The sequence below is a fragment of the Neopelma chrysocephalum genome, unplaced genomic scaffold, assembly GCF_003984885.1.
Source record: "Neopelma chrysocephalum unplaced genomic scaffold, ASM398488v2 Primary Assembly neopelma1_104, whole genome shotgun sequence".
In the NCBI taxonomy this organism is placed as follows: Eukaryota; Metazoa; Chordata; class Aves; order Passeriformes; family Pipridae; genus Neopelma; species Neopelma chrysocephalum.
The window spans coordinates 2326638-2340622 of record NW_020897768.1 but is presented as its reverse complement, the minus strand read 5'-3'; the positions used below and the strand labels follow the sequence as shown (position 1 = coordinate 2340622).

Below are 13985 nucleotides of genomic sequence, written 5' to 3'. Positions count from 1 at the left end.
AATGAGTACTAAGAGCAATTGCCATCACTGATAGAGAATCCCAGGAAATTTATTCCATTCATTTTATAAATTAGAACTGATTAGGTCCCAGGTTTGTTTTTTTCTACCTTAAGATCCAGTGCCTAAGGCTTAACTGCATTTTCATTGTTTTCAGGGTTGTTCTCTACAGTGAATCCATCAGTCTTTCAATACAAGTCACCCTTCACTGTGATTTGGTTCATGTCTACATGAGTAGGCTTAAGCAGTTATAATTTCTGTGCTTGGGCTGTGGGCAAACAACTTGGCTGCTGGGTAGACCCTGGCCAAGGCTGTGCAAGCTGAACAGAGTCTAGAAAACTGCTGGACATGATGTGGGGAATCATGGAACATAAAAAGCTATGAGACTCTGACAAAACTTACAGACAGCGCCACAGAGAATACCTGGACCTCACAGGTGGTTAAGGCGAAATTATACAAGAAACAGCCAAAGTCCTCAGGTAATTGCACTGGTGCATTAGAGACTGTCAGGGCCTTGCAAGGCCATCAGCATTCAGATAGCCTTGTAAAGAACACATATAAAATAGATTTATGATGATCTCACCTATTCCGCCTTAATGTACCATGTGCTAGAAAGTCTCATAACCCATCTCAGTCCTTACCAGGGCTACATGGGGTGTTTATTCGTTAGTGTTTTAGTTTAACTCAGAAGCACAGTTTAGAGGAGAGTCTCCTGATCGTTCCCAATTCCCATTACATATAGTGAGCAGAGCTTATAGGACTCCTCTCCTAGGAAGCTAAACCAAAGCTGAGCTCCAGGAAGGCTCTGTGGCTTCTAATGCAAACTTAGTTTGTGCAGCAAGGCTACAACTAGCAGGAAGCAAAACCAACTGCAATGCTAGAGAAGGGGCAGTACTTTCATCCTAAATAGAAGCAGTCATTTCCTACAGAAATGACTGCCAAATAGTGACAGAAAGCATGTGCTGATCCAAGGAGGCAGGTTATAAAATGATGTATTTTAAGAATTCCTGGGTTTTTTTGAGGAAATAAAAGAGAAACATAATAATTATTGTTACCACTGTAGAAGCATATACCTAACTTTCTGTAAGACAGGTCTGTGTTATCAAATCATGTTACTGATGTCTTAGCTGTGTAAAATCCTCATTAAAATAATGAGCCAAACATTATTTTTTATTTTTCCTACATTTGAAAAATGATCCAGTATATAGTTTTTACAAAGTTTATTGGCAGTCTTCTCCTGAAAGACAGCTTCTGGGGCTTCCTGGTGTTTTGTTTTTTTTCCCAGAATTTTAAAAAAGCAATGAAAGAAAATTCCAGCAATTTCTAGGATGTCACTTTATAACTACTAAAACTTAATTCTTTTGAAATACTTTATGTCATATAATTCGGAAAGCAACAATCAAATGTGTGGGGATTTTTTCCAGAAAACTGAAAAGTATTGTAACATATCGTGATGGATTCTTATATTATGCTATGGTTCTTATGGACATTTGGATAATAAGCTAAAATGCCAAAGATACTTTAACTGTAAAAATAAAAATACTCTGCCATCTGTGCTGCTTATCTTAATTTTTAAGTTTCAGTTGAAAACAATTAGGTCAATTTTCAACTTTTAAAAATAAAATCATAGGTCACATTTATTGAGTTATGATTTTATCGTCATCTGCAAAACATTGACTTAGTCTGGAGTCAGGTCTAGGACTCTGGAGCTAAAATGTACAGGCTGCAGAAATTCATTAAAGGAATGTTATCCTTGTGTATTCTGTGAAAAATCAAAAAATCATTGGTGCTGGATCTTCTACTGTGGATAAAAAGAACTATATGCCTATTGTTAGAAGCATAGCATCATGCAAATATTTTTGGTGTCAAGAAATGGTGTAAGGTATTCAAGGCTAAATTAAGTGAAGTTAATGCAGAATTAAATAGGCTAAGTCAGTAAGAATTGTAATCTGTTGTTACAATTTTTATATTTTAGCTAAGTGTACATAAACTATTATTTTAGTATGTACTAGAAAGCTGTAACTTCACCAATTTCCAGTAAATTAGTTTACTTCTTTCTTTGACTATATTTTCTATATCTACATATTTTCTTCTAAATTACATTTCTCAAAATATTTTTGAAGACTGAGATTTCAACTCGTCATATCTTTAGCATTACTTATGTCTTTCTTGTGTAGTAATGTCATAAATTTTTCATTTTGTTGTCATAGCCAGTGCCATTATCATAAACACTATTTTATATCTTTGCTTTTTATGAAGTGGTTACTACCATGCATTTGTATTGCAATTTGCATTTGCTATCTCAAAGCTTTGTGTAAGAAAGTGGATTGATGTTTCAGAACATTACTCTAACATGAATTAGGATTGTTAGACTTGTTTTATATCTGGAAAACTGGGACCTTGGGACTCAAAGATGGTTGAGATAAATCTAGGTGAGGTGATTTGCCATCTTAACTGATGCACACTGGGTTGCATAGCTACTCTGTATCAGAACTGGGACTGAAACTCAGACATCATTGAGTACTGAGTGCACCTCTGGGGACCCCAATATAAGAAGCTCATGGACCTGTTGGAGCAAGTCCAAAGGAGGACCTCAAAGATGATCAGTACTGGAGGCCTCTGCTATGAAGAGAATTTGGGTTGTTCAGCCTGGAAAAGAGAAGGCTCAGGATGAACTTAGGTCAGCATTCCGGTACCTGAAGGACGCTACAAGAAAGCCGGAGAGAGACTTTTTACAAGGGCATATACTGAAGGGACAAGGAATGGTGGCTTTAAACTGAGAGTAAGTTTAGATTAGATATTAGGAAAAGGTTCTTCACTATTAGGATGGTGAGACACTGGAACAAGTAGCTCAGAGAAGTTAGCAATGCCCCATCCCTGGAAGTATTCAAGGCCAGGTTGGATGGGGCCCTGAGCAACCTGGTCTAGTGGAAGGTGTCCATGTCCGTGGCAGGGAGGCTGGAACCAGATGGTCTTTAAGGTCCCTTCACACCCAAACCATCCTGTGATTCTGTGTCTCAAACAGAAGTACTAGGGCATATTTTCCTTTAGCGATACTGAAATGTACAGGCTGCAGAAATGCATTAAAGAACCTAAAGACATTACAAAACCATAGCATTTGTTAAAGTGTTCCAAAATGGTTAAATGGATCTTTATTTTTTATTTTTTGTTAAGAGCTAAGATTCGGATAGATGAATGCAGCTTTTCAATAATGGATTTAATATGTCACTACTTGCTTTTGGAGTATTTAGCATGTGCTGATTAAAATCTGTTGTAGATGGTAATTATGCTGGTTTTATCATTCAAACGCTCAAAATTGATTTTTAAATCTTTAAGTGGCTTGTACTAGACTTTTATTTCTCAAAGGGTTTAAAAGATTGCTTATATTATGTCCTTCTGTCATATTCTCTGTAAATTCTAAATCACTGCAAAATTAGTACATTTTCAGTTCTAAAAACAAACCTACCCTTTTTTTGTAGGAGGAAGAACTAAGGAAAAGTGGAGAAGCCAAATACGCGCACTTGAGTGATGAGCTCCACGTATTAATTGAAGTTTTTGCTCCGCCTGGGGAGGCGTATTCTCGTATGAGTCATGCCTTGGAAGAAATAAAAAAATTCCTGGTTCCTGTAAGTGACTTGTAACATTTTTCTGTGACTGGTTATGGTTTTGTTGCATTGAATTTGTACCTTCTTTAAGCACCGTTAGATCAAGAAAAAGAAAAGTTCTGTTGAACTTTTGTCTTTTATTCTCTCTCATTTCTCAAGGAGTTGCCAAACATTAACTGTCACATCTGATGCCCTAATATATTTTCTAGATGTTTTATTATTTCCATTTGTCAATGTTTTTTGTTTTCCTTACTTGGTTTCTGGAGAGAATAGTAGATTACTTTTTTTTTCTGATGGCAGACAGTAGTCATGAGAGTACACTTTCAAGATTTTTGAGTATTTAAGTCTGTAAAAACATTTTAATACATGTAACAATTTATCTAAATATCTTGCTAATGAAGTTAATTAATTCCTTGTGGAGCAAACAGCATGAGCAAAACATTCCTAAGACATTTCTGTTCAGACAGCTTATGACTCAGACCACAGTTTAGCAATACTCCATCAACCAGGAGAGCACAGAAACATACTCTAAAGGTGGGAACCTTTTCAATTTGATTTATGCTAAGTATATAACTTCCTGAAATATTTATCTTCTTGTCTATTGATTTTCCTCAAATTCTCTGAAATATATTTTCCACATTTTTTACAGTTACTCCATGATGTTTTCATACTTAAATTTGTCCTAGAATTGAAGCATATGTATACTAGATATTAAGTAAAGTACTACTAGAGTTACATGAGTTGTCATCTGAGATCTTAGCGTCACCTGAGAGTTCTTAGTGTTCTAAAAATGTCCAGAACTTACATTCCTTAAAAAGAATATGATGACAGCTTGTTTCTATTTGTGATTAAAAAATGAAGTGCGGTAACTGTTCATGTTCTCAATAATAACGGAAGGATTCAATTAGTGCCTTTTTGTTATGAATAATATGAAACCAAGGTAAGAGATGTTCACGTGAGGCATATGCATATTTGCCTGGAAGAATTTTAACGCTTTATTTGGCGTGGGCTTCGTGGTGGAGGAAAAGGAGAATACATTAAGAGTAAAATATGGAAGTACAGTATATAAAATGTTCAAATTTTTTAGAGCAAATAAATTTTTTTAAGAATACAAACTAAGTAACTTAAGATTGTTAAAAATAAACACCTGGATATTTGTTTTAAATAAAAAAGTTTATTGGCACCAAGTGAGTGCCCAGAAATGAGCTACAAGTTTTAAACAAGTTAAATCTATCTTTCTGATTCTCCTTTTTCATCCCCTTAATATGCTTCTAGTTTGGGAACACTGGTAATAAAATACTATTTAAAATTATTTGAAATACCTGTGAGACAAGAAAGTACCTTTTTTTCATGATTTCTGATTTTATGTTGAGCATACAATACGAGGGACAAATTAGGTCAATGTTATAATGTGACAGCATACTGTGGAATGACATTTTGGCTGCACGTTAATGGTGAAGATCTTCCAAGCCATTACACTGACAGAAAATTTATCATTATGTAATATGTTCCTGAAAATTCTGGAGTGTATTAGCTAAAAATGGTAACAGGGCCAATTATAAAATTTGCCAGTCTTTGTCCTTTAGATAACTCTATTTCCAGTTGTTTGTGATTTTGTCAAACTGCAACAGGGTTCTTGTTTAAAGTTATCTTTTTATGTCCTTTTCATTTTGGAAGAGAGCTCTTCCATTCTAGCATGACACAATGATGATGGCACCCTTTCCTTGTGCCACCTGGATTTTTAACATCCATTATGTATTCTGTCCAACCTGAGAATTCTGTTCTGGGTGAATAAGGGAGAGAGACCAGTGGGTGTTGAGAGTAATATTGAAATTTGTTGTAAATATTCAGCATATATTTTGTGTGACATATTATTTATTCATAAGGATTATATGTATTTTCTGGCACAAGTATAAGACCTACACTGGAGGAAATATAAAAACTAGTTCTTTATTACAAGATTTTGAACATGGTTGACAGTAGCAATAATAGACCCTGTCTTAGAAGGCCACCAGATTTGTCAGACATGATTTGCCCTTAGTGAAGCTGTCACCATTCACCTCCCTGTTTTCCATGTGCCCTAGCAAAGTTTCCAGGACGATCTTCTCCATGGTCTTGCCAGGACCTGAGGTGAGAGTAAGAGAGCTGTAGTTCCCCGTGTCTTCCTTATTTCTGTTTTTAAAAGTGAGGGTTATGTTTCCCTTTTTCCAGTCAGTGGGAACTTCAGTGGACTGCCATGACTTCTCAGATATGATGGATAGTGGCCTAGCCACTTCCTCAGCCAGTTCCCTCGGAACGAGCAGATGCATCTCATCAGGTCCCATGGACTTGCACACCTTCAGGTTTCTTAGATATTCTCAAAGCAGATCTTCTCCTACAGTCGGTGGTTCTTCGTTTTCCCAGTCCCTGCCTTTGCCTTGTGTGACCTGGGCTGTGTGGCTGGAACACTTGTTGGTGAAAACCAAGACAAAGAAGTCATTAATTACCTCAACCTTCTTCATGTCCGGGGTAACCAGGTCTCCTGTTTCCTTACAGAGAGGGCCCACATTTTCCCTAGTCTTTCCTTTATCACTGATGTACTTTTCCTGTTGCCCTCATCATCCCTGTCCAGTTTTAATTCTGTCAGGGCTTTGGCTTTCCTAACCTGGTCCCTGGCTGCTTGGACAATCTCTCTGTATTCCTCTCAGGCTGCCTGTTCTTGCAGTCACCCTCTGTTGGCTTCCATTTTGTGTTCGAGTTTGTCCAGGAGCATCTTGTTTATTCGTGTGAGCCTCCTGTCATTTTTGCCTGACTTCCTCTTCATTATGATGCATCACTCCTGAGCTTGGAGACAACGATCCTTGAACATTAACCAGCTTTCTTGTGCCCCTCTTCCCTCCAGGGAATCATAATCATTCCAAACAAGTAACAATTGTACTTTATGACTTGTTTGTTAGTTTTATCCCCTCTGCTTCATTTCAAATTTACAAAGCAATTATTAACTGGCTGGTTGCAACATGTTACAAGGGGTTTGCACTCAAAAAGATTGCACTAGATAATTTCCTTTTTGTTTCCTATTTACAGCATCTCTTGAATTTTTTTTTATGATGTTTCGTTGTTTATAAGACCTAATTTATTGCAGCAATGAATATTGGAATTGCATGACAGGGATGAAAACAGTAGAATGTATCAGTTTTATTTATACCAAATCAAGGATGTAATAAACTATTCAAATGAGTTCTCATATTGCTTATGAACTTTGTGACGTTTATGTGAAATGTTGCCCTCAGAAATTACACTGTGTCAGTAAAATGGAATAACGTTTTTATACCTTATCCATAAGTTTTCATGAGACTAAATTTTAAAATAAAAGCCTAGAAAACATAGTAAGAGAAAAAGAGAAAAATGTAGAATAGGACTAAGGAAAAAAAATAGTTGAACATTTATTAACTGAAGCAAAGTCTTGATGAACAACAACTTTTGATTTAAATGTGATTACTTAATTTTCACCTTTGACATTACCCAAGAATAGGTTTCAAAATTTTTACTAGTGAAGATTTTCCCTCCAAGTCAGAGTTGGAAACTAAGTACTGCTACTTACTCTGGCTGTTCCACAAGTTAACACATTCCAAAGCTGCAGGCAGCTTGGTCTCAGGTGGTTCATTGGTATCCCTCCAACAGGCATTTCAGCACATCACTGAACTCCCAGGGTCTGCAGTGCTCAGTGCTTTGCCAGCTGAGGCGCTTTCAAAGCCAAACTGCTTCATTTACTGTCTGCTGCTTCCATCTTGCAAGTGACTTGAGGTCTGAGTGGGAGCTGCCATTGGGGCGTTGCTAACTGGTTGATAAGATTTATTTTGTAACTAACTTTTGTGGTTCTTTGGTGTATTTTATGCAGAACTTTGGCTTTGGAGGGTGTATTATCCAATTACTAGCTAGATGCTGTGCTCCATTTTGTTTTGATGTTTACTCTCAGTATGAAAATTTGAATATGATTGAAATAAGACAGACCCATGATTAAATAAATAGGATTAATCTCAGAGTTTTGAAACAGAACTTCCTGCTCCATTATTTTTCTGCTAACCTAATAAAAATGAAAACCAAAATGTGCTCCCCGAAGTCAAAGTTTTATTTTAAAGATCACATTTGGAACTGATGTTAACATCAGTATTAGCTGTGTGGAATTATTAGGGATTCTTAGGAGGAGGAGATGTGTTTTGCAGATTCACCTTTGTAGCCAACACAGAGTCAATAAAATCCATAGGTGTCTGACTACCAAGCAGTTCTGACCCCAAACTGCCAGGGATCTAGGTCTGGGTGAGGAACCTAAGGCTCATCTTATATCTCAGTGCCTCAGAGTGGGATGCAGAGTCAACAAACTAGAAGGGGAAATTGGGGGCGTGGAGGAGGAGGGTTTGGAAGCTTTTCAAACTTTAAAATGTGCTGATTTAAAACGTTCATGCCTATTAAATGCAGTGAATTTTTTTCAGTATTAATGAGCAAAAAAATTTTACATCAGTCTTATTATATATAATCATTTTGATTTACATCCAAACATAGAAATATGTTTTCTGAACAAGTTCCTATTTCCATATAGTAAGGGATTATACCATCTTTAGGAGTTCTATGCTTTCTAACACATGCAAAATCTTTTTCTGATTGCCATTTTTATCCCTTTAAGCAAAGCATTTTTATTTGACATGGTTAGCATCCCTTAGGAGAATGAGGGAAGCAGATAGTGATAATTCATTTTATGTGTGAGTGCTCTGTAATAAGGAGCTATTATGTAGAGGGCAGGTTGCAGCTGTGGTGACATGACCACTTAAAAAGATTGTTTGTAACTGTGCAGTCGGATGATCAGAAATTGAACCAATTACCACTTTAAAAGCTGCTGTTCAACATATTTGCATACATTTTCCTAGCCACTTGTGTCTGCTTTAAATTGAGGCGTATTGGCACCACTCATGGGCTGGGAATAAGCATGTGGTCATTTAGTGCAGTCCAGTTGATGGACAATCACTGGTGATCATCTTCCTGTATAGTTTTCTGAGGGTGCTTATCAGATCAGCTCAGATCAGATTCCATTATTAGGAATCAGTGTCATGAGGCAGCAGGTGAATGCAGGATTTTATATTGTTGTTGTGAATTCAGGCTACACTGTCTTCAAGACTTCCTTGTAGGTGCCTAAGTATCATACTGAGTAGTTAACTTCAATCCTTTTATCTCACCTTGCTCCATACCACTGATTAAAATAATTTTCTCGCTAGTCATTTAAGAACATTGTGTTCTCATTGATCCATCTAATAAAGATGAAAAATTACGGAGGAAGACCCTTTGAGTGAAATAAAAAAAAAATTTCAATACCAGTTTGTGTTAGCGGTAACAGTTAAAGAATTTTGAAGTAAGGTTTGATACCTTGAAGGTCTTTCTCCATCTAATATTGGAAAATAAATTCTTTTACGTCAAATATACATTTACTGTATATATAAATCATGTATAGTACAGACTAAAGTTACATATAATCTATGTACATACAGCAGACAGTAGCAATTTTGTCACTTATAAACCGGTTTATTACAAGTATATGTAGGTATATGACATTTATTTTGAACATTTTTTGTTAGCCGTCTAAATTTCTTCTGTGCTACACTATAATATGAAATCTCTACTTACGTACCATTTCACTCTACATGGCTTTGTAATCTTATGGTTTTCTTGTAAATAAGCTGTAGTGTGGGTGTGGATGGGGGGATGTCAGTCTTTTTCTCCTCTCAGAAACCTCAACAGGCAAAATATTTCCCTGAATACGACACTGAGCAGCAGCACAACTACGTCTCTAAAATACATCTTTTATACCTATCAAAGTAAATAATTTATACTTGCACATTCTGCAAAAATAATTGCAGTAATAAATAATCAGTACGGTAATTATTTTAAAACTGTGATAAGGAATTTTTCTAGCAACTGTTTCAGTTGTCTGGGTTCTGTTTTTCCCAGTGTGCAACATCTCTGGCAATTTCACACACAAGTTTTGATAATCAAGGGAAAAAAATTCAGAGATTCTGTCAAAGTCTAAAATGTCACAGAACTTTGCCTCTTCACAGCTACTTTTCCTAAACATTGCTTATTAAATCAAATTATTATAAATATATTCAAACACTAGTGTACTCAAGAGAGTCATCGTAATTTGTGGACTGTGGTTCTTGACTTTTTACAGGTGTTGAAGTTTGTCCTAACCACAATAATGGCTGATGAAGCAGCAGTACTTGTATCATTTAAATCACTCATTTCAAGTTTGATGAAAATAAGCCTAAAGCTTTCCCTCAAAGCGAAGGTTTGGGGGTGGAGATATACACTAAAATTGCCTTTTTAATTGAAAATGAAACTCCGGTATTTTTCAACTGACTGAATTTTTTATATACTTACTGATATACCCTATAGACTGCTGGTTCTTTCTGCCGTAAGGCTGTGAAATGGATAGCAATACAAAGAGTACATAATTCCTCAAATGTCTTTACATTTGGGTCATGAAGAGTGGGTCTTCTCTTGACATGCCAGACTAACAAGTATCTTTTTCCTAGGCTTAATTCCCCTGCTGCTTCAAGGCAATACAGATACTTTGCAGCCTCTTGTGTGCTTTAAGGGTTGATACTCCCACTCTGAGTGCATTAAGACCTTTATAGATATGCCAAGACATATTCAGTCTGTGAAAGCAATCCCTTGGTGATCTCTTTCTGACACACGAAGGAATCAATATAAAAGGCACAGCCTTACTGCCAAAGCCAGCCCTTTCAGATCAACCAGAGACATTAACCTGATCAAGGATTTTACACCAACCATTAATCTGAGCATGCTATTGAGACGTGGCTGCAGTTTAAAGAAATATTTCCAATTTGCTTGGCAAGTCTATATTCATCAGCAGTTTTGAACTTTTCTTGCTGCTTCGTCTTCCTAGGGTGGAGGTTTTTCACCAGTGGCAGATCAAAAGGAATTATGAGTGCAGGTGATAAAATTAATGCAGAAAAATTCAAATCCTACTGCATTATTCCTGGTTTCTTAATTGCATGTCTGTAATATGTAGCAAGAGATTGGCTATGATATTGCACATTAGACTGTACAAACTTCCTCACCTCAGTGAGAGCACCAGACCCTTCTACACATCTGGCATTTCATTTTAGAGCTCTGTGTGTGAGTACAAATTTGGCCAATCAACTCATCAGTAAAGGTTGGGTGTTTGACCCAGTGAAGAAGGTGCAGTTTCATGGCCTGAAAATAAAATTCCATGTGATTCTATATGAAGGTAGGCATAAAAATTGTTCTTCATATAAAGAATTACTTTGTCACGATGAAGAAAAAAGTGTGCAGGATGTTGCTTTCCATCACATATACAGTATCTTTTTTTTTTCACAGCCATCAACATGAGGAAAGCAAAAGACAATATTTGGTTATAAAAATAAGACTGAAAGCAAAGAGATCACAGATACTTATTTTTACTCTTTCAAGGAATTGGTTATTGTCATAGCCATGTTACTTTATCTCTGTTTCCCTTACATCAGCAAAATTACATTAGGATTTTTAAGGTTTAATTCATTTGTGGAGGTACACATAAATAAAAAAATTATTTTCTTGCTGTCATTCACATTGAAAAGCATACTGCAGATACTATCTAGATGGTGTGTTGGTGTTTGTTTTGATTTTTTTTTATTTTGTTTGTTTTTGAAAAACTGGTATGAGAGAAGACTTTGGTGGTATTTGTAAACCTTATATCTTTTTTATTAATGTAGCAAAGGTCAGTGTAGTCAATTCTGAGGATGCTGTTACGCTTACTTAGGAAAGCATAAAAGAAAAAGCAGAAATGCAAAGTAATCTTTCCTCAGTTGTGTTCTTTTAGCTTCCAGCAGTCAAAAATTGAATGTTTTCAGGGCTGTATCCAGAGCATTTTGCCTTAAACCCCGTGGTAGCTGTTACTTCTCTTCTCTGAGTTTGTCAAAGGCTTTTTCTGAACCTTAGTTAAGCTTTCAGCCTCAGAAAAACTTCAGGTTGCATGAGTTTGACAGTTCAGTTATGCACTGAGTGTAAAAAAAATAAAACCCGAAATCCCACTTTCTCTTGTTTGTTTTAAAGCAGCTGCTTAACACTTTATGAGTGCCCTCATCTTCATGCATGGTTAAAAGCAGAGGATAATTTCACACCAGTCCTTACTCTTACATTGCTTTGGATTTGTTTCTTTTCTAGCCCCCATCTTTTTTTGTACAGAAGCAGGGGTAGCCTTGTTTTTCCATGAGACATACTTCTGACTATCTTTGTCTTTCCGTGTCTTCCTTAGTTTACCTCTTTTATTTTTCTATTGGGATAGGATGGCCAGGATGGCATGCAGTATCCTTATCTTGGTAGTGAAGAAACAGTCCAGTAGTGGAATGGATCTTCTGTTATTTAATGTTTTAGTGTCAGGGTTTTTTCTAGTACTATTTACCATTCTTCCTGCTTGCACTGGTTTGATGGTTTTTTTGAATGGCATTTGTAAAAAGTACAGGGCATCTTTCTTGAATGATAATAAGTAATTAAGAGCTATTTACTTTCAGTATTTTAATGTTTATCAATACTTCAGTTTATTTATTTTCATATGCATTACTTTGCATTTATCAGCACTCAATTTTTTTCTACCAGATTTTTTTCTAATAATAGAGTATAATGAAACCTTTCAGCAGTTCTTCACAGTAACCTTTAGATTTTATTGCTTTGAATAATTTAAATTAAATACCATTACTTCACCATTCAAAATTTTGTAATGAAATTTATAAATATGATGAGCAGACCAGATTTTTTGAATCACTCAGAAATCTTCTCCCCAGAAAACATAAAATTATAAAAAACAGTCCAGCTATTTTTAATATTCTTTCTCCTTTAACCAAGAGAGAATTATTAATCATCAAGGTGCTCTGCTGTAGTTTTTGACAACTTTTGGTGTGGCTGATGGGAGTTTTGATCTCCATGGGTGGAGATCTTTAAAAATGGATCTCATTTGCTCAGTGCCAAGCCATATGACATAAACTTGTTCAGAAATAATCTACGTGAAGGATAAATATCCATTCATTCACAGGCTGTACTTCTACAAGACAGTAAGTGCAGCCTATATTCAGCATATGCAAAGATGAGGTTTTAGTAAGTAAAGGATATATATTTGTATATATTCCTGATGTTTGGAAAGGTTTAAGTCTCCTAGTGACAAGGAATAATATGACAAAACTTCACTGGCATGAGAGATTTTTGAAAGAAAAATTAAATTTAAATATGAAGTTGAGAAGAAAAGATTGGTGGTTGACTATGAAAACAGCTTTCTACATTAAAAAAAAAACCTTAAAATAGTTTTGGTTCAGCCTCAGTGATGAAGGGATTGGAAAAACTTGCAATCACTGTATAAAAATCAGGAAAGATGCAAAAGACAGATTAATGGCAATCAAGTTTATAAAATAAAAATATCATATTTAATTGAATAGTTGTGAAGGAAATATGTGGCCAGCAATGCAATGATAATACAAATGAGTTCAAGGAACATTAGAAATAAAAGGAATCCTAAAAAAGATACAGACTTCAATCCCTGGGAATGGTAACATTATCAATAATATTAATGATGCAGAAAAAAACAGAAGGTTTCCTTAAATATCAGTTGTGTAGCTGGAAAAATCAAGTGTAGTATACTTGTATTTTACCAAAATGATGCAATAATTTCCAGTTACTGGTACAGGAATGTTAATTTTAAGAAAAACTGTGTAGAAAAAAAATTAGGAATGTGGAGAAAAGTCATAGTGTGCAATGGAATAAGAATGTGGCCAGCGAAAGAAAAATTTGCAGTGTGACTGTGTGGTGATAATGCCATGACCAGCCTGACAGAAGTCCTTCACTGAATAGTTGGGAAAGATTCCAACCTATAAAAAAATAGAGAAAATAATCTAACCACTGCTTTGATGTTTTCATGTCATTATAAAAATTGATTTGTCAACAAATCTGATTTCCTATTCAATGAGAAAATTTGTTGATAAAATTAATCGTGTTAGTGACAATAAATTCCATTAATAATCTACCCATATGTATGATGTGACAGGGCTCAAACCTTCTTAATAAGAAGGTTTCCCGAAATATATGTGTCGGTAGTAATTTTCTTAAGGAATTTTTCTGTGTTTTGATACACAAACTTGGTTTGTCTATCAAATTTTGAAGATGGAGATTTGCATCTTGATATTAGGTTATTTCATTTCAACACAGCAGGTTGCTTTGGGTGAGACCTACACAGGTGGTGCAATAGTTAGACCCTGTAGCAAAATCTGTAGCCGTTAAACAGATGAAGAGATTTCTTGTGTGAGAGTGGTGCCTGCAAGTATATCCTCAGCCATCAGCCCACTGATG

The 13985-nt window shown here is 35.7% G+C and overlaps 1 protein-coding gene across 29 annotated transcripts in view; it reads left to right on the top strand.

Moving 5' to 3' along the window:
* The window catches only part of KHDRBS2 (KH RNA binding domain containing, signal transduction associated 2), a 380194-nt gene that overhangs the window by 165839 nt on the left and 200370 nt on the right, over positions 1-13985 (top strand). For all 29 annotated transcript variants that reach the window (XR_003536306.1, XR_003536303.1, XR_003536310.1 and 26 more), the window contains exon 4: positions 3477-3623. Coding sequence is in view for 2 of the 29 variants with exons in the window: in XM_027696003.1 (XP_027551804.1) it covers positions 3477-3623 (147 nt within the window). In the remaining 27 variants the exon portion in view is untranslated. The remainder of the gene's footprint in view (positions 1-3476; positions 3624-13985) is intronic.